The sequence below is a fragment of the Coturnix japonica genome, chromosome 2, assembly GCF_001577835.2.
Source record: "Coturnix japonica isolate 7356 chromosome 2, Coturnix japonica 2.1, whole genome shotgun sequence".
NCBI lineage: Eukaryota > Metazoa > Chordata > Aves > Galliformes > Phasianidae > Coturnix > Coturnix japonica.
The window spans coordinates 46,792,130-46,818,211 of NC_029517.1; the positions used below are offsets into that span (position 1 = coordinate 46,792,130).

At 41.2% G+C, this 26,082-nt stretch overlaps 1 protein-coding gene across 5 annotated transcripts in view; it reads left to right on the top strand.

The window, feature by feature from the left end:
• The first annotated feature begins 746 nt into the window (after positions 1 to 746).
• TMEM245 (transmembrane protein 245) overlaps positions 747 to 26,082 on the top strand; it is a 73,915-nt gene continuing 48,579 nt past the window's right edge. For 4 of the 5 annotated variants that reach the window (XM_015854299.1, XM_015854301.2, XM_015854302.1 and 1 more), the window contains exons 1-7: positions 747 to 1,355; positions 8,428 to 8,545; positions 9,383 to 9,484; positions 10,760 to 10,867; positions 15,220 to 15,429; positions 18,915 to 19,084; positions 23,957 to 23,980. In XM_015854299.1, coding sequence (XP_015709785.1) covers positions 762 to 1,355; positions 8,428 to 8,545; positions 9,383 to 9,484; positions 10,760 to 10,867; positions 15,220 to 15,429; positions 18,915 to 19,084; positions 23,957 to 23,980 — 1,326 coding nt within the window. In that variant the 5' untranslated portion in view covers positions 747 to 761. The remainder of the gene's footprint in view (positions 1,356 to 8,427; positions 8,546 to 9,382; positions 9,485 to 10,759; positions 10,868 to 15,219; positions 15,430 to 18,914; positions 19,085 to 23,956; positions 23,981 to 26,082) is intronic. The other variant, XM_015854300.1, reaches the window with a different exon arrangement.

The following is a 26,082-nucleotide window of genomic DNA, read 5'->3' on the forward strand; positions in this document are numbered from 1 at the left end:
GATCACAGCATTAGAGGCATTCAGACTGCCTTTACAACACTGGCTGGCACCTCCTGTATGTACAACTGATGCAGGGAGATAATTCTTCCTTATATTGTTCACAAATAAATAAAATGATGCACAGCACAGTATCACAAATGTCAGGTCTAAATATCCCACCAGAACTACTACTTCTAGTGAGATTAAGGTTCAGTAAAAGTACGGATGTTTCCCTGTGAAACAACCTGCTGTTAGGGTGTGCTCAAGCAAGAACAGTTCTTCAGTTGCTCTGACCTGTCTTGCTGTCCACCTTTGCAATGACGCTGCACTGTGGAGCATTAGCTGCTCCCAAAGAGTGCAATGCTGGGAATGGGAAACTTAATGGTGCTACCAAGGGGCTGCAGGGCATAGGCCGAGGACAAGCTGCCGACCCAGGTGTGCTGGGCTGCACTTCGCTCCTCCATCTGACCCTTCAGTAACAGCAGCGGCGGAGCCGGGCAAGTTGGGCTCTCGCTCAGCGATTTCCCAATAGCGAAGGCAGAGACGCGGTGCTCCCGCCCTCCCCTCCGTCAGGCCGCGTTTCGGAGGGGCGCGGCCGCGGGCTCCGCCGGAGGAAAACTACATTTCCCGGCACCCTTCCCCGCCGCCAACTCCCTTCCCCGCCCGGGCCCGGAGCCGCGCGGCGGCACTAGAGGCCCCGCCGCCTCGCCGCGCCCTTCGCCTCCCGCGGCGGCCTCGCCCCCTGGCACCGGCGGCCGGAGCGGAGCCTTGGGGCGGGCGCCATGGCTGACGGCGGAGAGTCCGCGGCGGTCCCTGCGGCGGAGGGGCGGCGGCCGGGCGGCTCCCCCGGCGGGGCGGAGGGCGCGCCTGCGGCCGTACCGCGGTTGCCGCTGGGCGGCCCGGCCGGAGCGGCGGGGATGTCGCTGCCGCGGCTGGAGAAGCCGATCAAGCAGGCCTTCTACAACACGGGCGCGCTGCTGTTCGCGGGGCTGTGCTGCGGGGCCGCCGTGCTGGTCTACTTCATCCTGGAGGCCTTCCTGCGGCCGCTGCTGTGGGCCGTGCTGTGCGGCACCTTCCTGCACCCCTTCAAGAGCTCGCTGACGGCGCTGGGCCGCCGCTGGTTGTGCCGCCTGCAGCGCTCCCGCACGCCCGTGCTGCTGGCCGCGCTGCTGCTGCCCCTCTGCTTCGCCAACTACGGCGTGGAGGCGCTGGGCGAGCAGGTGCTGCGGAGGCGGCGGCTCCTGCTGCTGCTGGGCGCCGGAGGGCCGCTGCTCTACGGGCTGTACTGCCTGGGCAGCTCGCTGGGCGTGCAGGTGCTGCTGGCACAGGCCGCCCGCTTCATCTGCCAGGGGCTGGACTACTTCAGCAGCCAGTGGGTGAGTGCGGGGACGGAGGGAGGAAGGGGCGGCAGAGGGGCTGGGCGAGGCCCGGCGCCATCTCACTTGTTGCGCGGACCGTAAGGCGGGCGGTGGGAGCGCTACGAGGCTGTGTGCTCCCGGGTGTCCCGCAGGGTGGTTTGAGATGTTATACTCCCTGTGTGTTTCTGCTGTAGAATGGATGGGATGGAGGGTGTGTGAAAATGATAGAGATGTGAGTGGCTTTCTGCTCTGAAGGGTCGTCGTGTGCTGGGAAGTGTCGGGGAGATGCGTTTAGTTCTCACATACTTGTACGGTTAAGACTGAGTAGGCAGGACAGCTTGGCATTCTCTTTTTACAAGCAGACAAGTTATCAGCGTTTCTATTTACCTGCAGCAAAGCTGTTGGGGGACACAAGCGTGACTCGTCGGTACTGACTGGAAGTTTGGGTTAGTTGCTGTGCCATTACCTTGCTAAGCTTCAGACTTCCCTGTGGATTGGCGAACGTCTAATGTAGATGTGTTGTTGCTAGGCTGCGTGGCTTGGCTAAGTCCAGTCCCTTATTTGGACTTGGTTAATCACTCTGGTGTGTAGAAGGCTACCAGGAGATGTTAAGTAACTGTGGCTGAAGTGCACTACCCCATGGCTGTACTTGCTCACCGCAGGTTTGTTCAGCTGAGTCTGATTCTTCTGCTTTGTAATGGTGTTTCTAAAGCGACCTTTCTGTTCAACGAAATACCGTAAGATTCTAATTGGGAAGAAGAAAGTAAGTTCCCAGAACTTAGAGCCTCAAGTTCCTTGGGAGGCTAATAAGCCTCTCATCCCAAGCCTTGGGATGCGGGGCTAATATCAGAAGAGCTAAGGTTGGTCTTCCTTAAGCAAACCTGTAGCCGGCTAAGTGAGCTTGTGCTAGGACTCAAGGTGATGGCTTGAAGTTGCGCCAGAGGAGGTTCAAGTTGGGCAAGTAGGAAACATTCATTTGCTGAAAGAGTGGTGAGGCATTGGGATAAGCTGCCCGGGGAGGTGCTGGAGTCACTGTTTATGGAGGTGTGACGCTGCCCAATTATCTTCTTGAGACACTACAAGAAAGAACCTCGGCACTCCCTTCTGTGATTTTCCTCTGCTCAGCCAGGTATCTTCTATACATTTGTTAGTAGACTCTCCAGTTATGAGACTGCTGGGCCTGTTACTTAGAGCATGTGTTCATACCTGTTTATATGCTATACCAATGTCAGTGTAGTTGTTCTCCAGGTTCTCGTGTTTAAAGACTAATCTTGGACTGTTGTGTCCTCTGTAGTTTTGTAAGAGGGATCTTGTGTCCAGCTCTAGATGAAGGTACAGGACTTTTTTCTGCTTTATGTCAGCAATTCAAGTTACTTTATGGTGATGTTCTACAGTTGCAGCACCATACAGGTGGTTCTGTTTGTTTATTTATTTATTCTCTAGGAGTCAAATGCTGATGTTTATTTAGGAAATGGTTTGTTTTCTGTAAACGTCCCAGCAGATGAAATGAATTATACGGACATTCTACACCGACTCTGCAGTTCATCTTCTGAGTAAATTCAATCCGATGTGGTAATAAAAGGCAGGATTCTCCAGAGTGAATTTGGTTATGGGGCTGTCAAGATCTTTCACCTATGGCTGATCTTTCATCCGTGTTTTGTTGTAAGTTATTGATGAGATTCAGAAACATGTCTATAGCATGAACTGTAGGTCTCTGAAACTGTCAGCTGAGCTATATCTGAATGTATGAGGTATGGCTCGTTTTATGCTGGTAGCATGCAGTAACAGGACTGAATTGGTCCTTTCTTAGCTGCAGCATTGGGCAAATCTGGAAATACAGTTTTCTGTGACCAGTACATTGGATGGAGTATTGCCTAAAAAGGTGCTCTATGTCTTAGCCTGTCAACTGTATAATTCTCCTTTTCAGGGAGCTATCAAAGACATCCACCAGGGCTAACACCATTGTGCTGGCACTAGGTGTCAGCAGTCCTTAAGGCATCCCTTGCAGTCTGAAATACTCAAATGTGCTACCTGACAAATGTTTGGAGATGCAGGCATCTATAACGTTCTGCTTCTGTAGTGCTGTTGGGGATCACTCGTGGAGAAGAGAAAGCGTCTATATTTACCAAGTCTATATTACCAAGTCACAACTTGGTAGAGATGATTTTGTAGAAACCACGTGTCCTATTTAAAACAGGATGGAGAGAGGCAGGAAAAGACTAGGTTGTTTGTAGTGTTTTCCACCTTTTCCCTTCCACACCCACCTCAGCTCTGGGAGAACCCTCCAGGTCTCAGCTATTCCGAAAAGGCATATTAGTCTGTTTAGATTTACGTGCATGAAGTGCAACTCGAGGATTAAACGTGACGCAAATCTTGAGCCTAATGATGAATGCCGTGTAAAGATGGATATTTTTTGCTATTTATTATTTGAACATGATATTGTTTGTTTTTTTCCACTTCTGAAAGGAGTGTTGGTATAGAACTGACCACTAAAACGTCAGCTGTGCTCTGTGGAATAAAACAAGAGGAAGAAGTTAAGGTAAATTAAAGATCCATCTCTGGTTAAAGTGGCATCATGAAACACTCTCTGGAGAAGAAATTCAATTCCTGAATAGCTTTTTTTTAAACAAAGATTCTCGTAAGTAGTTTTCCCATTGAAATAGGAAACGTGAACTGTAGGAGGGAAGTGTTAGCACCCATCGCTGCAGGTTTCTGTATCTGAGTCTAATGGATTTCCTTACATTCACGGCACAGGAAATGTTGCAGAAGACTCAGAAAATGCTTTTAACTCGTGCGTGACGGTATTGATTTTGAAGGTCAGTTCCTGCCTGACTTAGAATTCCAATTGTAAGTTCCTAATTGAGTGGCTTCAGAGAGCTGGAATCTTGCTGAGCACCAGGCTTCTGCTTCATCTGGTTTAGCAGTCATGGCATGTTAAAATCTGAGGCATTTAAATGGTTATATGTTGTAACTGGGGGTTCTAGAAGCAGAACTGCTGCAGGTTTCTATTCCCATGAGGGTAGTACAAGGAATAATTCAGGTGTACAATCGCTTGCACTTTATTTGAAGAAATCACAATGTCACTTACTTGCTTAGGTAGTATTTAAAATATCCATTGTTATCGTAGAATGGTTTGGTTTGAAAGGGACATTAAACATCATCCAATGCACCTTTGAGTCCCCTAGCCTGAGAAGTTTGCATGTGAGTGCAAACACTGCTGTTAAATCTTATTCTAAGGCTCTGAAATAACACAGAACTGACCTGTGCGTTTGACGTTGTTGAAGTATTCAGAGTTTTGTTTCTTCAGAACAATGAATAGGGAATCATGTCATAAAAACTGATGGTCGGGGTTGTGTGCTGCAGAAGTTTGGAGCTCATTTTCACTCCTGTCAATTGGAATTCTCAGTAACGAAGGTTTCCTTAGCGAAGGGGAGGATGAGTTTGCTCTTAAGTGGTTGGTAGCATTCCCTGTGTAGGAATTTGGTTTGGTTATGTTTTGTGGTCTTTGTGTCTGCTGGACAAAAACTCCCTCTGAACTGAAGGTCTGTTTTGCTTTCTTTCTGCTTACTCTGCATGTTGTGAGGTCTTGTGTACTGTGGAAGAAACAGAAGAGCATTGTAAAATTAATTTTTGATTCTGAAAACTGGGATAAAAATGATGGGTCTGCAATTCCTCGCTTACCTTGTTATCTATTTTCTCGTTTAGAAAAACTTTTTCGATTAGATAAAGGAAACATGTTTGTCATGGCAAAGAGTTGGCGTTTAGTCGTGAGTGTAAGGCCTTTCGTGGATTCAGTTCTTAAGAACGTACTTTTCTGCTCAGCTTTTGCCATCGCTCGTTCCTTTGCTAGTGAGGACGGAGAGGTTAGAAATCATGTCTCAAGATCTCTTTGTCAGCTGGCATCATCTGGCGTAACGCTGCTTTAAAGCTTGCAAAACAAGCATGGAGTGCCTGAGAAGGCTCCATACGTGTGGGATGGCTGCTGCTGATTGCCAAATCCTAAACTGATGAAATACCCTTTTCTTATAGGGATTTGTATGAGACCTAGGTATGTATACGCTTGAGACAGCTTGCTTGGAAACATCCCCCTGTCCTGTTGATCTGTGATTTGATTTTGAAAGCAAGTGATAATCGTATGATGTGTAGGAGAGGTGATACTCTCCTACATCGCCATCAGTAGGAGAGAAGGGAAGCACTGCTTTTGCTAACAGTAAAGTATTAAGTGAACTCAGTCGTAAAGTCTTAAAGATTAACCTGCTGCTGTCAAGAATGCGCTGTGGAAATAAAAAGTGGAGTTCATTGTAAAGAGTTGAGGAGTAAGAGAGAGCTCATATAGGGGGGTTGTTAATATGTGTAAATATTGAGATTGAATAAGCATTTAAAATGTAGAGTAGATGGTGAAAGGCATCTGTGACTGACTTCTGTTTAATAAATGGTTAACAGCAGCTGATGTGTTTTGCAGTATCTGTATAGTGTGTGTTACCTGGTTAACTGTACTTGCATAAATCACATCTGTGTGCATTGCGGGTTAGCATGGCTTGTGTATCCACTGCTAAACTTAATTTCAGTGAAAGGACAGTATCCTTTATTCTTCATTTCCATGGAGACAGTTGTTGCAGTGGCCATGTAATAAGAAAGAGGCCGTTATTATTCTTATAGCCAAAATGTTTAGAGACCATTCAGGGAAGGAAAAGGGGGAAAATTATGTAACAGTCACTTAAAGGGTTAAATAAACAGAAAATTCCAGAAATCAGAAACAAACTGTTGCCAAGTTAGGAAGGGATAAAATCCTGGTCTTTGTCAATGTAAGTTAATTCGCTCTGTCAGCTGCTTTCAGCCGTGAATTGTTAGAAGGCGTCTACCCCGGATCCCATTCAGTGCATCCCTTGCAGCATAGGGAAGCACTACTGAGTTTTGAGAGGTGCTTTGCTGTAAGGTGAACTGGTGGTGAGATGATCACTGTATCATTGAGGTGAAACCTCTTGAACCAGCCAGAAGGCCTCACAGTTCATTTACAGGCGTTGGGGGGTTGTTACTGTTTGATTTCGAAAACATAATGACTCATTTATTCAAAACTAATCTCTTTCTCTCTAATCGATAGAAATTAAGGATGCTTCTGCTTGGGTCATTTGCTGAGCTTTTAGAAATGAGCACTGATGAACAGAACAGGAGTAAATATTCAACAGCAAAACCCACATGCACTAGCTTAGTTCAGCTACGTGCATGGCTAAAGGCAATGGAGCATGTTTTAGTTTGTTGGCTGTTAACCAGAGGCTCCCACTCTTGGTTTATTTTTCATTGGAAAGTCTAATTGATTGAACTTACAGTGTCCATTGCAGGTAATTTCTCACTGAAAGTTAAAAATGGTCTCCAGTGGAATATGCATCACACAGATGTATGGCTGATGTTAAGGAAAAGTGCATTACAGAATCACACAGAATCACGGAATGACCCGGGTTGGAAGGGACCTCAAGGATCATGTAGTTCCAACCCCCCTGCCTGGCAGGGCCACCAAACATACACATTTACTAGATCAGGTTGCCCAGGGCCCCGTCCAACCTGGCCTTGAACACCTCCAAGGACAGGGCATCCACAACCTCCCTGGGCAGCCTGTTCCAGGGCCTAACCACTCTCCTAGTGAAGAACTTCCCCCTAACATCCAACCTAAATCTTCCCTCTTTTAACTTAAAACCATTTCCCCGTGTCCTGCTATTGTCAGCCCTTTTGAAGAGAGGTCGTTGTCTTGGAACTGAGTTCTCTCTTGCAGTTGTGCTGTAATATGACTTCTGGATGAATTTGATTAGAAACCTATATTGCCTTTATCACGCTGCTGTGGGCCAATGCTGATTTCTTATTTATTTTAAATCTTAGTGCCTAGGACTTGTAATAAGTTTTAGGCTTTAGTCTTTGCTGGCTGGAGCTGTCCCCTTCACTGGGGCTCTGCCTCTTCCATGCCATAAAGCAGAATAGAGGTGAATGCTCTTTCACTGTGTTCTGCTGTTCTGCCTAATTGCTTGTTCTCTATCTTTGCCAGTGCATTCTTAGCTTTGGCAGTGAAGCCTGATTCAGCAAATGCAGTTAATAGCAGCTCTGTTCAAGCTTTGTTGGGATTTATGAATTTATGAATGGGAATTCAAAGGTTTTCTCAACTGGTTGTGGATAGGGAGTCAGAATGTTGAATTTGGGGCAGAAATACCTCATACATATGAGATGTATTCTTATTAAATAGATTGAGGCTTTATAGGTTTTAATCATTCGTATTTCACCTCTTCTACTGTGTATCATCTATTTCCTGCAAAATTTTATGGTTTCTGCTTTCTTCTTTTTTACATTTTCAAGCTTAAAGTCTTCGTTTCAAGATTAATTATAGAATTCTCTCTTGTCATTAACCTGATAAAGAGATTTATACCTGCTTTTTACAAGCAGCATAACCAGAATGATGGTACTTGATTTGTTACTTCAGAAGCATTTTATGGCTTCAGTTGAATGAGTTTTGATAAAATTCCATGTGACAAGTTATTTTAAAGTCATGACTTTTGTGCGTGAAAGCTGCTGGGGAGCAGCATTGTTGTTTTTATTGTCCTTCTTAATGATGGTCTTTGGTATAAAGACCCATTATTTCATTATTTCTTTGAGCTGGAGCACAGAAACAGGCAAGTTGTGCTATGGTGGACTAGCTGGTGCTCTGCTGGCTCTTTGTCCCCTTAAAGCCCCACTGGTGCTGCTGCTGGCCCTATGTCATTTAGACACAGATCTTTCCCTGGTAGTTCCAGAGTAGGTGCTTGGACTCTGCTGGGTAACCTCCTAAAGGGTTTCTGTGAAGCAAAGAGTGTCTTCCTCCTCACATTCAGATTTTACTGATGTCAGGCCAAAGGCATGTGTGGCCTTATCTCCTTACACTTCACACCAGCTTTGCACACTCCTCTTGCATGCAGGCCGAAGTCCTGTGCTTGATCCTTCTTTAAGAAGCCCGTGTTTCGGAATTGGAACCTGACATCAAACTTTTCACTAGACCAACTAGGGGTGTGTGTGCATGCGGTTAAAACTGTACTCTGTATGTGTACATAACTATGTGCCTTTTTTCTTGCAGATATGGACATTGGTAGTTGGTTACCTGTTGATGGTTTCATTCAAGTGGAATGTAAGCACCGAGCGCTACCTGAAAGCAGTTTCTGTCCCTGTGTGGATCATGCTGCTCTTTCACTTAGGTGAGTAACAAGTTATATTTCTAGTGTGTCTGTATGTAGAATACATTTAATAGTAGTACTAGGAGCAAGAAAGCCCATCTGTGTCAGCAGTCATTAAGCAAGTCTATTTCAACGGTAGCAAATAAATTTATCAGTAGTCTGTGTAATCTGTAATGCAAATATAAGATTATAGTAGAAAGTATGACTATAGTAATTGGTTTTACATATTTAATAATATCGGATTACATTATCACATGATTTTATGGTGACAGTGTTATGCAAATAATAAAAGGCTATAATGGTGAAGGATTTCAGAATATATTTCGTGATTTACTTTGCTTCAACAGCAATTTTCAGGTATTGTGATGAGCACATAGGCGTTCTTTGCTGAAGTCTGTAGCTGCAGATAGTGATTTTGCATTACTTTATGTTTTGTAGTCACGTATTTTCTGGAAATACTACATGAAATGTTGAAACCCAGGAAGGCACTGCTTGATAACCATTCTAGAGATCTAAAATAAATCCATATTTAAAAAAAATTTTTAGGAAAGGGAATTTAGCTTGCCTCTGATTTCTAAAAAGCTTTTACCTCATGTGTATCTTAATGTAACTTTATTAGCATAGTTTAGGGTCATCAGTGACATTAGAAATGGTAATAGCTTGGCTTATTAATAGAGAAACTTGCTCACCTGCTTTTCCTATTCCTCCATGGGAATGCAGGAATCATATTAGTTTTATGACACTTAGTTTCTGCCTAGATTTTTCTTTGGTAGTGGAGCGCTTACCTTGATTTTCTTAAGTACAGTGATTATTAATACTCTTAATTTTTGTGGTTGTCTAAAATATCATATTTTTCAGCTTCTGTGGCAGGTTCCTGGAGAATTCCTGTGTTCCTGGTTATAGTTGTTCTGATGACTGTAGGCATGTTGCATGAACAGCAGAATGGAGAGGAGTCTTCTGGTAAGAAATGGTTCTCTGTTTCTTTCGTAATGGAGGCAGAGGATCTGTGAAGTCAAGAATCGGGATTGTATTGCTGTGAATTCAGTATCATGTGAATTGGAAGAATTTACTGGAAGATTTTAGTACTTTGAAATAAAAGTGGTTTATGTGTGCTGAAGTGAATCTCCAGTTCTCTACAGAAAATCTTTGAAATGCATAGTTTCCTTTTTGTGGCAAAGCAGTGACTCATTATCAAGCACCTGTAACTACAGTTTAGCATATATTTCTATAATTAAACGTTTGTGAATCCTGTATGTAGCCTCAAGAATAAAGAAAGCCCAGGAAATAGGGAATCAAATGCTAATTTAGAAAGGAAGGATCAGTATGGATTTAGTAGCTCCTGTAATGTTGTGTGTGAGTGTATGGGAAACTGGTAATCACAGCCTGAACCTCTGATTAATCAGCTGAGGCAAGTGTCTGGTCAGCTGTGGGAGCACAGGTGAGAGTAATTTAGCTGTGCTCCTGGAAGGGGTGGAGCTTGACTCCGCCTCCTCTAGACCTCATTTAAGGGCTGACCACCACTAAGGCAGCATGTCTTGGAGATTGCTCCTTGGTGGAGATTGCTTCAGTGTTTCCCAGCAGACTGAAGGCTTCTATATGGGTGAGTTTTTCCTGTAGATAACCTTTTGGATATTTATTACCACCTCTCTTGTACCATTACCATCTTTACATTATTGTTGCTGTACAGTGAGAGAAATTGAGACAACTCCATCCAGCAAGCTTACCCTTTCTAATCGTTTCTGGTTAATGTATGTTTTACTGTTTGTGTTTAGACTTAAAATGATTTTCTCCAGTTGCAAATCAATTTTGGATATAAATAAACGTCATCTGTTCCTATCTAGTAATAGTTATATGGCTACTTTAGGAAATTTCTGTCCTGTTTTGCTGTTTTCCTGAACCTCGTCATCATCTTGGTTAGTAAAATTGACTATCTGCTGATTTTTAGATTAACTGAACTGTCAGTAACTTCAAATGACTTTGTCAGTATCAGCTCACTAGCAAGGGAAGTGTAAATAATTGCTTTGTGTCTTGCTTCCAGTTGTATTGTAGTACTAAAATTAATAGCGCTCATTTGTGTTTGATAACATTGACTATAGATAAGACATGTTAAAAACTACCAGTATCTATCCATATAATTTGTTTTACTTGACAACTTCAGTGGATATCAAGAAATGCATAAAGCATATTAAGACGTTTTTGTTTTGTTTTTAAATTACATACATATATATTTTACAGGGGCAGAGCTTCCTGGTCAGATGATTTCCATTGCTGCTTCAACAATTGCCATGGCAATTTCCGTGACAGAAGATGAATCCAGTAATGAACGTTCCTCACAACCCTCAGGTGACTGAATTCTCTGTAAGACATTTAAATTTGCTCTGACGGCATGAAATTGGAGGGAATAAAGAACAAATTTCAAAATAGGTCCTCTGTTTTTCATTCCTAACCAAATAGCACATTTGTACTTTATCAAAGTGATTTATCTGTTTTGAAGAAAATGCTAAGAAGGAAATATATAAAAACCAGCTTTCAGATTATAGTGTGTGTCTGTCTGTCCATCTAGAAAAACCTAAATAGCAGATGCTATTTTCAAAGTGAGGGCATTTTTTCCTCATCTTTATTATTTTATTTACTTTGTTTACTGTTCTTTTTGATTTCTTGTCTGCTACAAGATATAACTGGAGCAGGTACAGACAGACAGGAATAAAATTTCTTTACAAAAGTAACAAAAAAACTTTGCTTTCTTTTTTGGCTGGCATGATGAATGTGTCTTTCCTTTAGTGAGTTTACTTGATAATGTAGCTGGAGTCGTGATATTTCACTTGCCACAACAGAAGCCTATATAAGAAATGGCTTCAAAATCTTGCCAAGAGGATGTTCAGATATCCATCACTGTATTTGAGCTTTACCATCATTTTTCTGAGTAGGCCTTTGTGGAATGGTGTGGGATACTTGAAAAATAAGCTATTATAGAGACCTGACAATTGGAAGGTTTCATCAATTTCCTGTGAAACAGGTCATTCGGCTTGACAGAATACAAACTTCCAAAGCATCTACTTGAAATTGACTGTGACTGAGTGGTCTACTTGAAGACAGGATGTTCTTTGTATCTTCTGTAATGAGGGAATTGTGAAGAGGAGGAAACACTGAGTGTGCAAGAGAGAATCCCTTGAGCACGCTGTGTTAAAAGTGTCTAAAGAGTGGCTGTTGGGAAACTATAAAGTTACTTCAGCAGTTGGATAAAAAAAACAGTTGATCTCTTCAAAAATGTTTTGTTGAAACAAACACTTGCAGATTTTAATGTCAGTGTAAACTGTACTTGAAAACAAACTTGTTTTTTTAAATATGAAAAGGATGACTGTAGACAACTTACTCTTCTATCATCCTCATTTCTACATTGTGCAAGACTATCATGAAAATAAATACAGAATACCATGGGCATATCCTGAAATTTCAGAATGGAGCATTGTGTGGCAGCTTTCTTTTATTGCTCTTTCTTATATTTAATTCTGGAAGGCACTTTTTGCCTGGACTTTGAACATATGGTTAAGAGGCAGTCTCCCGCAGTTCTGTAGTGTAAATGGTTATGGTTTTCTTCATTGTTTTTGTTTTTCTTTTTTTAACTTACACATTAGTTTTAATTTCTTGGAATGGGTCCAGAGGATGGTCACTAAGTTGATCAGAGAGCTGGAGCACCTCTCCTGGGAAGAAAGGTTGTGGGAAGTGGTCTTATTTAGCCCGCAGAAGCGAAGGTTCCATGGAGACCTCATTGTGGCTTTCCAGTACTTGAAGGGAGCACATAGACAGGAGGAGGAATGGCTGTTTGCCTGGGTGGATGGTGATGGGACAAGGGGGAATGGTTTTAAACTAAGACGAGGTGGTTTAGGTTAGAGATTAGGAGGAAGCATTTCCACCCAGAGGGTGGTGATGCACTGGAACAGGTTTCCCAAAGAGGTTGTAGATGCTCACATCTCTGGAGGCATTCAAGGCCAAGCTGGATGTGGCTCTGGGCAGCCTGATCTGCTGGTTGACGACCCTGTGCATAGCAGGGGGTTGAAACGGGATGATCATTGTGGTCCTTTTTAACCCAGGCCTTTCTGTGAATCTATGATATAGTCACCTGAATGGCTGTTCTGACGCTAAGAAGTCTATGTGTTTGGCATGGGAAGAATACTATGAGGTTGTTGGCAGTGTCAGTACAGTTTTGCTTAAAGAATTTAGAACTGTATTCTGGAAAAGTTATTGTATCTTAGGATTTCCAATTTTGTAGCCTTTTTTTTTTTTTTTTTTATTTCCCCTGCCTTCTTTCTTTTCCTGTCATCTTATTCCTACCTGTGTTTTGCATTCTGTGTAGTCTGCTTATGTTCATAGAGTAAGTGATGTGTTCATAGACTAAGTGATAAACTGTAATTCGTACTATTCAGCGTTATTGTTGCTGTTATTTAGTTTTCTTTATAGAAAAAATACATTCCAGCACACTTTTCGTTGCTGGAAGGGGTAATATTCTTTTCTTCTTTCATAAAAGTGACAGTACTAAGTGCTTTTGGGGCAGAAAGTATCAGATAACTTTCATCTTGAGACAAGGGCTTCTCTGAATTAGATTCCGTTGTTTTTATTTTGGCTTTTAGAATTGTCTTCCCTTTGAGTTTCTGCTTGTTGTCAAGTTACTTCTTACTTTTATTATGACAATTCTGGAAAAAAAGAAAAAAAAAAAAAGGTGTTGACTCAAGTTGTATAGATGGGGAGAATTCTCAATTGTGAACGCGCTGCTTTCTTTAGTGCATTATAAGCTTGATCCATTTGTTCTTTTTTTCCCTTCTTTAAATTTCATGGTATAGGGTAAAGATAGGCCTCTATTTCTATATGTGGTGAGGTACTGGAACAGGCTGCCCAAGGACATTGTGGATGCCCCATCCCTGGAGGTGTTCAAGGCCAGGTTGGATGGGGCCCTGGGCAACCTGATCTAGTAAACATGGAAGTTTGGTGGCCCTGCCAGGCAGGGGGGTTGGAGCTTCATGATCCTTGAGGTCCCTTCCAACCCGGGTCATTGTGTGATTCTTATAACAGTAACACATTGCCTGTCTTTTTAGGAGAGCTTCTGTTTACAGGTAAATTCCTTTCTCCTTGTGACGAATTATACCTTGGTTCTTTTTATCCAAAGTGTAGTTGATATATGAGAGAGCTGGCCTTCACCTGTTAGAAACATGAGCTGATTTGCTAAGAAGTGCTCCACCTGAGCCACCTGCTGTGTTTGGCTGCTTGCTGAGCTCCTTCTTTCAGACTGCCTCCTATAACCCCTTTAGGAATATACACCAGATAAGTTACCTTCAACCAGCTGATGTTTCTGTTATCTTCCAGTGTCTGTCAGTTAGTTGAATCAGTACATCTGTTCTGTGGTATTAGCAAGTGTGCAAAGTGCTTATAAGCTTTAAAAGTAGTTCCCCTTTCTTGTAGGAAGACCAGTGCAGATTTCTAAAACCACAGAAGAGCATTTATCAGGTGTGCGGGGTGTGAATTGCATGTGTGGAGTGTGTGGAGGTTTTTTTGTTGGTGGTGGTGGTGGTTTAATTTTAAATGTGTGCAGCATATTGTAATACAGTTTCTAAAGCAGTTTTTCTTCGTGGGGGGAAGTGATTGCTGTTGATGTGAAACAAATCCAGTTTTCTTTGCTTATCTGCTGTGAGCTGTTCAGGTTTTCTTATATCCCCATTCTTCCTTCATGGCAGTAAATGTTTTTTATATAATGTTGTATGGGAAACTTGCCCATTTTGCCTGAAGTGTCCAAGCATGGAGGTGCAGTAAAAGCTGATACTGGTGTTCTCAGAAAGAGGTTGTTCCATTTACAAGAACTTTAATTTGGGTATAGTATTTTTACCTGAAGTTACTATTTGTTGTTTATTCTTAAACATCTTCGTTCTTAACCTTTCACCTCACCTTTATTTTCAAATTGAACTTCATCTTTACCTGGTTTATAAATGAATGACAGCGTTTGTTATCTACTAACCTGTGCTTGCATTAGACAAATCAGGATCACAGTGAGTGCTGTGTTTATAATGTGAGCATTCAAAAAAGTGTACTAAGATATAAGCATCCTCTTTGACTTATGTGCTTTTCTGCTTAAATGAGTTCTGAGAAAAAATGAGTTTCTTTCTGAGTACTTCAAAATATTTAAGGCAAAAAATTCTGCTTTCCAGGGGTTTCTAGAGTTTTGTGGTTATTTGCGAAAGTACATTTAGCTCTCAATTAATGCATGGCAATAAGAGTGCTCTTAGAGGCTCATAGTCTCGTGCAGATTGGAAGGGACCTTAGAGATCATCGAGTCCAACTCCCCGGGATTTGAGCCTCTGTGTAGCAGAGCGGCACTTCTACCACTTGCGCCACAGGGGGATTTGAACCCAGGGCCTCCAGTGTTGCAACACGGTATTCCTACAACTTGTGCCACCGGGGCACACATCTCTTCTCTGTTCCTCCCCATACTGCCTAGCATGGTGTTGCGTGATGGGGGAAAGCTTATTGCAGCCCCATTCTGGCTTTTCAAGACACAGATCACTGTCAAGGCTGTCCCTGTCACTTAGTGAAATTACAAAGAATTGAAAAAGGCAACAACAGGATAAGTTGGCTGTAGGGAGCAATGTTCTGTTCTGCAGTCAAGATTAATGTGATAACTTCCACTTCTTTGCTTTTGTTTGTTTTAGGTGCGACAGAAGGTGCTCCACCTCCACAAGCTTCATCTTTCCCCTCCTCTGCATCCTCTTCTGGGAACAGACAAAGACCTGAGATTGGTTCTTTTCTTAAAAAAAAGAAAACAAGTGATGTTTACTTCGTTACACTTGTGTGGGCAATTGTTATTGTCCAGATCTGGCTAAATTTGTGGATTGTGCAGCTATTGCCAGTGCCTTTTGCAGGTAGTAATACAATTACTATACATGGTTTTTAAAATGATGACTTTGGATAGTTGTTGACTTTGTGTAAGGTGAAGTAAAAGAAAAGGTCTATAGGCTTATAGAGTGTTTTTAAGTTTAAAGCCTTTTAATGACTTTCTATTTTCAAGTGTTCAGAGTTCAAAAACATCAGTGTTTTCTATGAACTGTAGTTTCAAATAGGATTAAATGTGGGCTGTCTTGTTACTGAGTAGTGGACAACTATCATTGTAGAATTGCTTTGTCTGTTGACTGTCGTTACTATGTACATTACCTGGAATAATTTAGTGCCACACCTTAGATTGTAAGAATGCTTTCAGTGTGGAGTACTTTTTGTTTTTCTTCCTCTTGATGTCTTGTCTTTCATGTTTCTGTACATATTGATAGAAAACATTTTCACTGTTATTCACCGTTGGAGTACAACTCACACATCTGTTTTAATTTCCACTAAAAATATGTTGCTAGGTTCTGTGAACGAATCACAAGATAAATTTGATTCTAATTCTAGCTCTCAGGCTAATTGGCTTTGTCACTTGATGTCTGTGCATCTGTTCTGCTACATATCAAGAAAGAACTGAATATTTGATAGCTGTCTGAGGAAGCAATTTAAAAGCTGAATGCCACTCTAGTAGTCTTTCTTGGAGGGGTAGATAGGGAAGATAGGAACTGTAGAAATAGGTCTGGCTTGCTGTAAACAAAGCGAGTTGCCAGATTTCTTCTGGCTTTTCTCTAAGCACTAATTTCCACCATTTTTTTAAATGTATCTAATACTGTTTACCCCTTTTCCAAGTTCTGTGGGTGGGCTCCAACAAGCAGCAAAAGTATCCTAAAGCTGCTTACTCTTTCCCTGTTCTTCAGTGTGGGCTTATCCGTAGGCTGTGTTGCCCCTGGGGAGGCATGTACTTTAGCACTGAGGTTCCTCTGGGTGCACGTGCTCCCTTATGGGACTCTTCTGCTCCTCTGGCCTTTTTGTTTCTTCCTCCTCTCTGTTTGGTCACTGCCTCCCTGTTCTCTTCTATTTTCTTCCCCCTCTCCCTCTCTAGCATTTTCTGCTCTTTCTTAAAAACACTTTCATGGAGGCAGCATGAGTGGCTGATGGGCTCAGCTGTGTTCTGTTGTGGGCCCATTGAGGAGCTGGCTGGAACCATCTCAGACTTTCCTGGTTTCTTTCCTTGGAGGCCACTCTGCTACCTGGGACACAATGACATTATAGGCTTTCCAGTCTCCTGAAAACATCAAGAATGATGTAATCGTTGGAAATAACTGCTTGGGTGGGAGGGAAGAATGGACACAGTAATTCTGCAGTTAGGATGAAAACAGTGGTTGGTTGTCCCTAAGTTTAAATCAGCTACCTGAGCAATAAGCTCAAGCCAAAATGGAAATGTTGAGAATGTTTGTGACCTGTTGTCTTAGGAGGAATACCGGGGCAGTAAGTGCTTTTTCTTAGCCATGGACAATGAATGTAAATCAATCACAACAAAAATGGTATGGGAAGGCAGTATAGTGATGTTCAGTGATGTTGACCTGGTATTGTCTTGCTTTAAGATCTTTCACTTGTTTGTTCTGTCAAATATATATTTCACTCCTGACTCTTTATCCTGATATAACTTCAGCCATGTAATTGACTATTGAATGACTTGATATCATGTTTGCAGAGAGCGTACAGTCAGTTACTTTAGAAGATGCTGTTTAAATGTTTGTGTTTAAATAATAGCAAAAGTTTAGAATTCCATTTCAAATGTGTTGGTCGCTTCTTGTGAAATGCAAACTCTCCCTGTTTTGCTGTCAGTGCATTTACCATCAGTGGCATTCTGCCATATAAATCTTCAACCTACAAGTTAGGTGCTGTAGGCTGGCGTTGACACTTCTTTCCTGTTTGTTTACCTGATGTCTCTATAAGAAAGCTTACTAGATTATTTAAAAGACTAAATCCTGTGTTTGCCACATGATGGTGCCAGAGGCAAGCAAACCGAATCTCAGTGAATTGTTGAGCGAGCTCTTTATATACCCGAGTTGCTTTAAAACAATAGGCTTTTGTGGGACCTTGATAAATGCACCCTGGGTTTTAAAAGTTTGCCTTTGGGGCCATGGAAGTAATTTTGGGTATCTCCAAGTAGAAGCATTATGAGCATTTTGCAGGACGGGAGGATTGTTATAGTATGGGAGTCTGGCAGTAAGTGACGTATCTCATTTGGAGGGGGAAAAAAAACCTTTTTAAAACTGTATTTGAATCTAGTAATGGGGAGTTCAGTATCAAGTATTTCAGTAAATATGATATATGGGATCGTGTAAAGTTTTTAGTGAGTCTCATGCTTTCACTGAAACTCTAATAATATCAGTTGTAGTACAAAGGCCGAATAAAAAAGAATTCGGCCAAAATATCAGGATGTTAAGAGTTGTTCGTCATGTTGGAGTGGGTCCAGAGGAGCGCCATGAATATGATCAGAGGGCTGGAGCACCTCTCCTAAAAGGACAGGCTGAGAGAGCTCGGGTTTTTCAGCCTGGAGAAGAAAAGGCTGTGATGGAACCTTATAGCAGCCTGCCAGTACCTGTTGGGGACCTATGAGAAAGCTCAGGAGGGACTTTTTATAAGGGCAGGTAGTGACAGGACAAGGAAAAATGGCTTTAAGCTGGCAGAGAATAGATTTAGACAAGTTATTAGGAAAAAATCCCTAACTGTGAGGATGATGAGACACTGGAGGAGGTTGCCCGGAGAGGTTGTAAATGCCCCCTCTCTGGAAGCATCGAAGGCCAGGTTGGATGGGGCATTGAGCAACATGGTCTAGACGGAGGTGTCCCTGCCTACAGGAGAGGGGCTGGAGCTACACTATCTTAGAGGTCCCTTTCAAACCAAACCATTCTGTGATCTGTTTCTTTTATCTGGTTTTGAGGAGCAGCATAGATTTTTCTGAAGCTTTTTGTGATGATATTCAAGCCCAAGAAACAGAGCTGATCTTAAGATGATGTTTTAAATGTTTAATAGCAAAAGCTGTCAGTAGTTGTATTTCAGTTGAAGGTTTATATACTCGCTTTGTGATCTGCTCTCAGTCCCTTGATAAAAGATGTAGATTTAGCAGAATAGAAGGCCTAAAACTCAAGGAATGAGTGAAGAACTTCTTTTACGTGTAACGTACTAATAAGTTCTGAGTGTGATATTTGTGCTGTGTGCATGAGCATATGATAAACCCACTGTACTGGAATCGCGGATTGGCACCTGCTTATCTTAGGCCTTGCTGAAATCTTAGGTACCTCAGAAGTGCCCATGCACTGCGCTCTTTTCTTGTGCGGTTTGAATTCAGTGTCTGTAAAGTGAATGAGGAGATCAGTAGCAAAATCACCTCAAAATTCTGAAAGTGATTTCTAATGAGAAATAAAACTTCATTTTTTTTCATAGGTCATTCATACTGGCATAGTTTTGTGGTGCTCCTCTGAAAATCACTAATCCTTTCATTTCCTTCTTGTGGTTGCAGTTTGGGCACTAAAGAAACTTGTGGTTCATTTTGGAGTTTTAAGTTTCATGGCAAAACGTTGCAAAAGTTGGTGGCAACTTGTTGAAAACTTTGTGAAAGAACGTCAAGAAGCTCTTGCTCCGCGTCCCATCAGAGGGCTTGGAAGAGTCATGCTGAAGCTTGACAGTAAGGTATTTCTGCTTACTTTATTAAGCAACTAAAACAGTCTGTTTTGTTCTGTGTTAACTGTTTGCTGAGGTGCCTTAACTCCAAAATAAGTGTCTGTCACTAATAGAAATGTCTGTCATGTAGAAGTGTATCTGTATTATAGTGCAATTTAGATCTCATCTCTTCTGTCACTGCTCACACTGAAGTACACTTTTAACTTTCGTTCAATGTATGCAGAACCTGACAGAAGTCACTTATAAATTTGAGTTATTTTTAGAGGATTCCTTATCTGAGTCCTGCAAACATCTTAAAGTTCAGTCGTCTTGGTTGCAAAGATTTTTGAAGTTAAACGTAATGAGCTCGGATGTGAAAGATGAAATGTTACTTCTTCTGTTGTGCAGACTTAAGGGTCTGAGCTAGCTTGAATGCATTTGTACATACTATATGGACAAGTAGTTGTTGAACAAGGTGGCATGGTAAAGAATAGAAGCTTTCTTTTCTAGAAGATGAAATATGATGGAAAGACCTGTAGAGTAAGACTTCTGTGATCCTCTCACTTCCTTCATCCCCTTCAAAATTGCACCTCCATGTGCATTGCGAATTGCGGGGTCAGAAAGCTCCATAAAATTTATGAAGGCTTTTCCTTTCATAACTGTGAGTTTTCACTGGATCTGATGAATGATTTTGTTTGTAATAGCTTTGCCAGTTTTTAAGAATGTACTTTCTGTACCAGTTCTGTTGAATTATTCTTGCTTTAGAAAAAAGCTGTTACCTCAGATTTTCAGTAATGTCAGGTCTGCACCATGTAAGTAAATTTGTTAAAGCATTTGCACCTGGGCAGATACCTGCAGATAATACCTCTGAATTCCTACAATAAAAGGAGGTATTGGAGCTCAGACATAGTGTGTAAATGGATGCCAAAGGTCAACAGAAGATTTAATGGGTGTAGGAAATAAGTAACAGTTCTACTGAGTTAATTGAGGAATAAATTGAAAAAGAAAAGCCTTTTCAGAATATAGCTATGAACAAGTTGCTGGGGTTTTCAGAAGACAGTGGGGAAATGTGTTAAGGAGGAAAAAAGTTTACAGTGTACAAAGATTTTTAGTAAAAGCTTCTGTTTTGAAAGTTAGACTGTCTGGACAGAATAGTGTATGTGTTGTATTTCTTGTGTTGTTTAGTGTTCTCGTATCACAGAACTACATGATAAAGGATGTTTCCTAATTCTATTAAGCCTCTTTTTCCCTGAAAAAGGTAGGGTTTTTGTCCTAATGTGCACCAGAACCTCCCACTCTTCAGCTTAAATGTATTAAAGGTCAGTTTATACTCATTTTGTTCTTGTCTAAGCAAACGAACAGTTTGGGCAAAATACATTTCTTCATCTTCCCTCCCCTGTTTTTTATCTAACAGTCATACTCCTGTGTCTGTGCTGTGTGTTAAAACCATCCAAGCTCTTTTAGCCATTAGAAGAAATGTTTTTGATATTCTGCATGATTGTATTATCCTGTTTGTGCCTGCAGTAATTCACTTGTTTCATGGATTACTGGAGTTGTGTGGGCTTCCACTGTCTGTCACACTAATGCTTTCTTAATCTTTTGAGTTCTACTGGATATGGTTATTTTGTGCCACGTAGGGTCAAGAATGCATCTTATCCCAATAATTTGGGAAGCAATGCTAATAAGGTCATATCCATTTTTTAACTAAAATAACTCTTTTTAATAATAACTAAAAAAAAGACATGCTGTTCTTTGCTCATTAGCTCCTGGTTATCTTATTGGAAGTGCAGACAAATTTGAACTGAAGAGATCTTATCAAAGATAAATTGGGCGTTGCTTTTCATTTTCATTCTAAATAATAGGTCAGGATGTGCTCATACATACAGGTCTGGTTTACATATGGGCTATTAGTAATAATAGCTGTATTCATTACTGTATTCATTAGTCTATAGTTGTAGATTTGGCCCCTGGAGCTGATGGACTCAGCGATTCAAACACATCTGTCATCTGTCTGTTCGCTTTACAACTCAGAATGGTGCATGCTCTCATCAACAGTCATAGAACTACTCAGGTTGAAAAAGACCTCGAAGATCATCAAATCCAACCACAGCCTAACCATAGTACCCTAACTCTAACAACTCTCTGCAAAATCGTATCTCTGAGCACCACATCCAAACTTCTCTTAAACACATCCAGGGGCAGTGACTCAACCACCTCCCTGGGGAGCCTATTGCAGTGTTTAACTATGCTTTCTGTAAAGAAGTGTTTCCTAACATCCAACCTAAACTTACCTTGGCACAGCTTGAGGCCATTTCCCCTCGTCCTGTCACTTGTCACCAGTGAGGAGTGACTCACTCCACTCTCACTGTAAGCGCCTTTCAGATACTGGAAGAGAGCAATAAGGTCTCCCCTCAGCCTCCTTTTCCCCAGACAAAACAGTCCCAGCTCCCTCAGCCTCTCCTTGTAGGACTGATTTTCCAAGCCCTTCACAAGCCTTGTTGCCCTTCTCTGGACCTGCTCCAGTACCTCCATGTCCTTTTTGTACTGAGGTGCCCAAAACTGAACACAGTGCTCAAGGTGAGATCTCACCAATGTCAAGTACAGGGGCAGGATGACTTCCCTAGTCCTGCTTACTGCACTATTCCTGATACAAGCCAGGATGCCAATGGCCCTCTTGGTCGCCTGGGCACACTGCTGGCTCATATTCAACTGACTGTCCATCAGCACACCAAGGTCCCTTTCCATCAGGCCACTTTCCAGACACACCTCCTCAAGCCTGTAGGGTTGCCTGGGGTTGTTGTGACCAAAATGCAGGACCTGACACTTGATGCTATTGAAACTCGTGCCGTTCTCCTTGGCCCATTGATCAGGTCTATCCAGATCCCTCTGTAGTGCCCTTCTCCCCTCAGGCAGATCAACACTCCCTTCCAACTTGGTGTCATCTGTGAACTTACTGAGGGTGCACTCAATCCCCTCATCCAGATCATCAATGAAGATGTTAAACAGAATAGGCCCTAGCACTGAGCCCTGGGGGATGCTGCTTGTGACCAGCTGCCAACTGGATTCCACTCCATTGACCACAAAGAGTCAAGAGCTAATAGCTTGCTGCAGTCTGATAAAATTAAAAAGACACCCAACAAACAACACCTTTTGTCTTTTAACTTGGTGACTGTAGCTTTGCTTCAGTGAATTCTCCAGGTAGTTTGGTGTAATCAGAGGATCTGCGCACACTACTCTATTCTTGATATATTGTGTGCATCCTTTCTGATAGACTTCAGCAAGTCACATGGTTATTGCATAGTGCTTTAGATAGACTGTACTAGAATTTTATAATAGGGGGTCTGCAACAGGGTGTTTGGACTTTGAATAAAAAGCTATTCTAGGGATTAGTTTCATATGTCTAAGAGTGCATAAATTTTCCATTAATTAACCGGAAAAGCTGCTGTAGCCTTATTTCTTTTGAATTAGCAGAATGTCAGTTTAATAGCTTAATCTATTTTTAAATGTATAATGATCCTATTTATAGAACAACTTAAATATCGATATTGGTAAGATAATAAGCAAGTAGAGTCCCCAGATTTTCTCTTAAATGTTAATTAATAAAATGATTGTTATTTTTAGCATGTGATGTTATTTCTTGGTTATTGTGTTTATCATTTAATTACAGGAGGCAGGAATTATGTAAAAGTGCCAGAATTTCACATTCTGCTAAAAGCTCAGGCTGACACTGGGGCTCTAACCTTTGTTATACATTATGCCATAGGCGAAGAAGGAAAATAGAAGGAAATTGTACAATGTCAGTTTGAAGCTTTGCCGTCCCTTTTTCCACTACTGTTCTGCTTTCCACAAGCATGCTAACGCCATACAACTACACAGAAAAACTGCGTGCTTTGTGATGTCTTCTATGTTCAGATTTCCTGGTGTTTATGTTTCCTTGTAAATCTTGCTTCTGATAAAAAAATTAATCAACACTGAGTGGTGTTTTCTTTGTTTTTGTTCTTTTCTTTTTTTAATTAGAAATGTTAAGTTTTGTTTTCATTGGGATCTAATATGAGTTCGGGCACTTGTTGAAATCTCACCCTAGATTAATTAAGAGTTTAATAGGCTTTCTTGTGTTCAAGGAGGACCAAACTTAACTTATTTCATCTTAACTTCTCACACAGAAGAGTAACAGCATTAAAGCTTTTCCCTGTTGTTATGCTGCTGACTGCTAATAGCAAGAGTTAAGAGCATGGCCCTATAGAAGCTAGACCTTCAGCAAGTGTACTTAAGTCCTTTATGTGAGCATTAGTAAAAGATAAAAACTAATTAGAATAACACAGTTATACAGGAGAGAAAATGGTCTGTGTTTTTGTGTGTATGTCAGATTTCTTTCCATGTTGAGACATTAAATGTGACTGTTGTAATAATATGAATGTGGAACTAAAAAATATTTCTGAACATTCCTATTATGTCTGCTGTTATAACAAATAAAACTGCCAGGATGGGAATATAAATGCAATCATTAAGTATTTCATGTTAAGTTTTGTTGTTTCAGTAATGTGTCCTTGTTGGGGTGCAAATCCTATACTGGAATGTGAAATGTTAGCACTCAGAAAAATGACCTGGTTAAGCTGATTGCTCTGTTAATGTCCTTGTTTGTTTTTACTTGTTATATCTCCTTTTGTTTAAAAAAAAATCACGTTAAATGCAAGAACCTATAGTTTACTGTTGAAGTTTTTACGCTCTTTTCTTCCTATTACAAGTTAATTTTGTGTCTGAAACAATTTCATTTCCATTCTGTGGGTGACTGCCTGCCTCTCATTGCTTTCCCTTCCCTCTATTACTGCATTTTTCAATAATTTTCCACTGTGTTCTTGTCTTTTTTCCCCTCTTCTTCCATCTCCCTCTGCCACTGACAAGCTGTGGCACTGGCTTAATAAGAAGGTAAATAAACAGCAAAATTGTGATTCCAACTAATTGATTCTGCGGTGTTGGGGAGGTTTTTCGCAGCATGAACACTCCTTAACATGCTTTGCTTCTTAGTTTTCTCTCCCGATTGTTTCTTTTCCAGCTCTTGACATAAGCTACGGAAGGTCATATAATTCTACCTGATCTCTTGTCTTCCGCTAAAATAAATGCATATAGTTACACGTTTTGTACAGCGGAATATTGCATTAGCTTTTCAAGTGGTAGTTTGATTTAGTAGCACTTGTATTTCAAAATGGTTGATCTCCTCCTACCCTTCACTTTTGTGCTTGACAAAATAGTTAGTTCCCTGACTAAGACATCTGTTATCTGCTCAGGGGAAGCATCAGTTATATGAATTAATGTGGGAGTGGTGAGGGTTAGGGCTTGAAGTGCAGTCTTGAATCTAGGAACATGGATGCTTGCACACAGTGCATTTCGTGGTTTTGGTCTGTGCTATTAATGTCTCACTTTGAAGTGTCCAATTGGCCTGTATATTCAGTGATAGTGTAGAACAAGTGAAATGAGAGTACTGAAAATGAAAACTGTTGAATCCAATGACACTCTGAAGAGAAGTGATTGCTAGGTAGAAAAAAAAAACCACATCAAAACACAACCCGCAAATATTGGTATAGCTAAAATAATAGTGTGTATCTGGGTTTTAAGAGTATGTCATGTGTTTTATATGAAATATACTCCTCAGTTGATGTGGTTCATCTTAATCAGTCCTAGTGGACTGTAGCTGTTCAGAGAGCCATCAACCCAAGAGAAGTTGAAACTGAGTTAGTCTGTGTTTGGCCTCAGGTGTGACTGAAGTCTGAAAAACTCAATGTGGTGATATGTCTGAAACCTGGGCAGCACCATTGTTGGATGTGTATATCTGAAGAACCCTAGAGTTTTGGCAAGGAAAATTTAGGATGTGATAAAACGTATGAAAACTTGAGAGGGAGAGGAAAAAAATTAAGTGCTATATGTAGAAATGGGTTGTGCTCTCAGCAGCAACTTTTGTCCTTACTTATCACTTCAGAACTACAGGGCTAATCAAAGTGCTTTCTTGGTTTATAAACAGCTTTCATCTTTGATCAACCACCTATCAATGCTATTCAATAGCAACTGAAGTAGAAGCCATAGGTCTGCCTTAGATGTTGGGAAGGACAGCTGAAATACCTTTGTTGTGAGCGATGCTGAAAACAAATAGAGCAGAATAGTAGAGCGCGTAGGCCATGAAAGGCACTTGCACAACCCTACACAAGGTTCTTTTAAACAATTAAAGGAGTGTGGGTAGCTGATGCTGCTGGATGACAGATGAGGAGTGATGCTGCAAGTAATTACAATGAATTCAGTATGTTTAATTGCAAGTATTTAATCATTGAGCTAGGATTTGTGCTCATAAATAAGAGGATAGAGTTGCTTGTTTTATGATTCAGTTAGAATTGTCCACAAAAAGGGCAAACTTCAAATTTTCTTCTGCCTTTGAATATCATTTGGCTGCTTTAAAGTTGTGCTTTTATTTCCTGGTTTTGCAATGTTTCCACTCTCCAGGTGGTTTCTGATAAGTAAACAGGTACAACCATAACCCTTCATAACAATTTGGTTAAGTGATTGGTTTGTTTTCACACTTGAGGTGAGCTGCTAAGTTCAGTGAGTCACCAGTGAAAGCTCAGTCTCAACTGCTTTTGTCTCTGGATTGTACTCGCTTTGACTCAGCCATATGGATCAATTTTTTAAAGACAGTGATATGCTGTAAAAAAAATAATTCAGTTGCTTTCACTTTGAACTCTGGGTTATTGGTGCGTTTTTTGGGTTTTTTTTTGTATTAGAGAAGTGAATTATTGGTCAAAAACCTATGGATACAGCTTCTTAGAAGAGGATTAAGTAGATCCTAGGAGGTGATTTTGAAACTATTGTTTGGCTTCCTATTTTTATAGAAAGAAAACCTGAAAGTCTTGTTGCATATAGTGTTGACTTCTGTGCATTATGAGCAAGTAATAATAGCATTATAGTCAAGGTAAAGAAAAAAAGCAAAACAAGAACTATAGCAGGTTCTTGAGGGCTTTTTTTTTCCTCCTTAAATTTAAAAG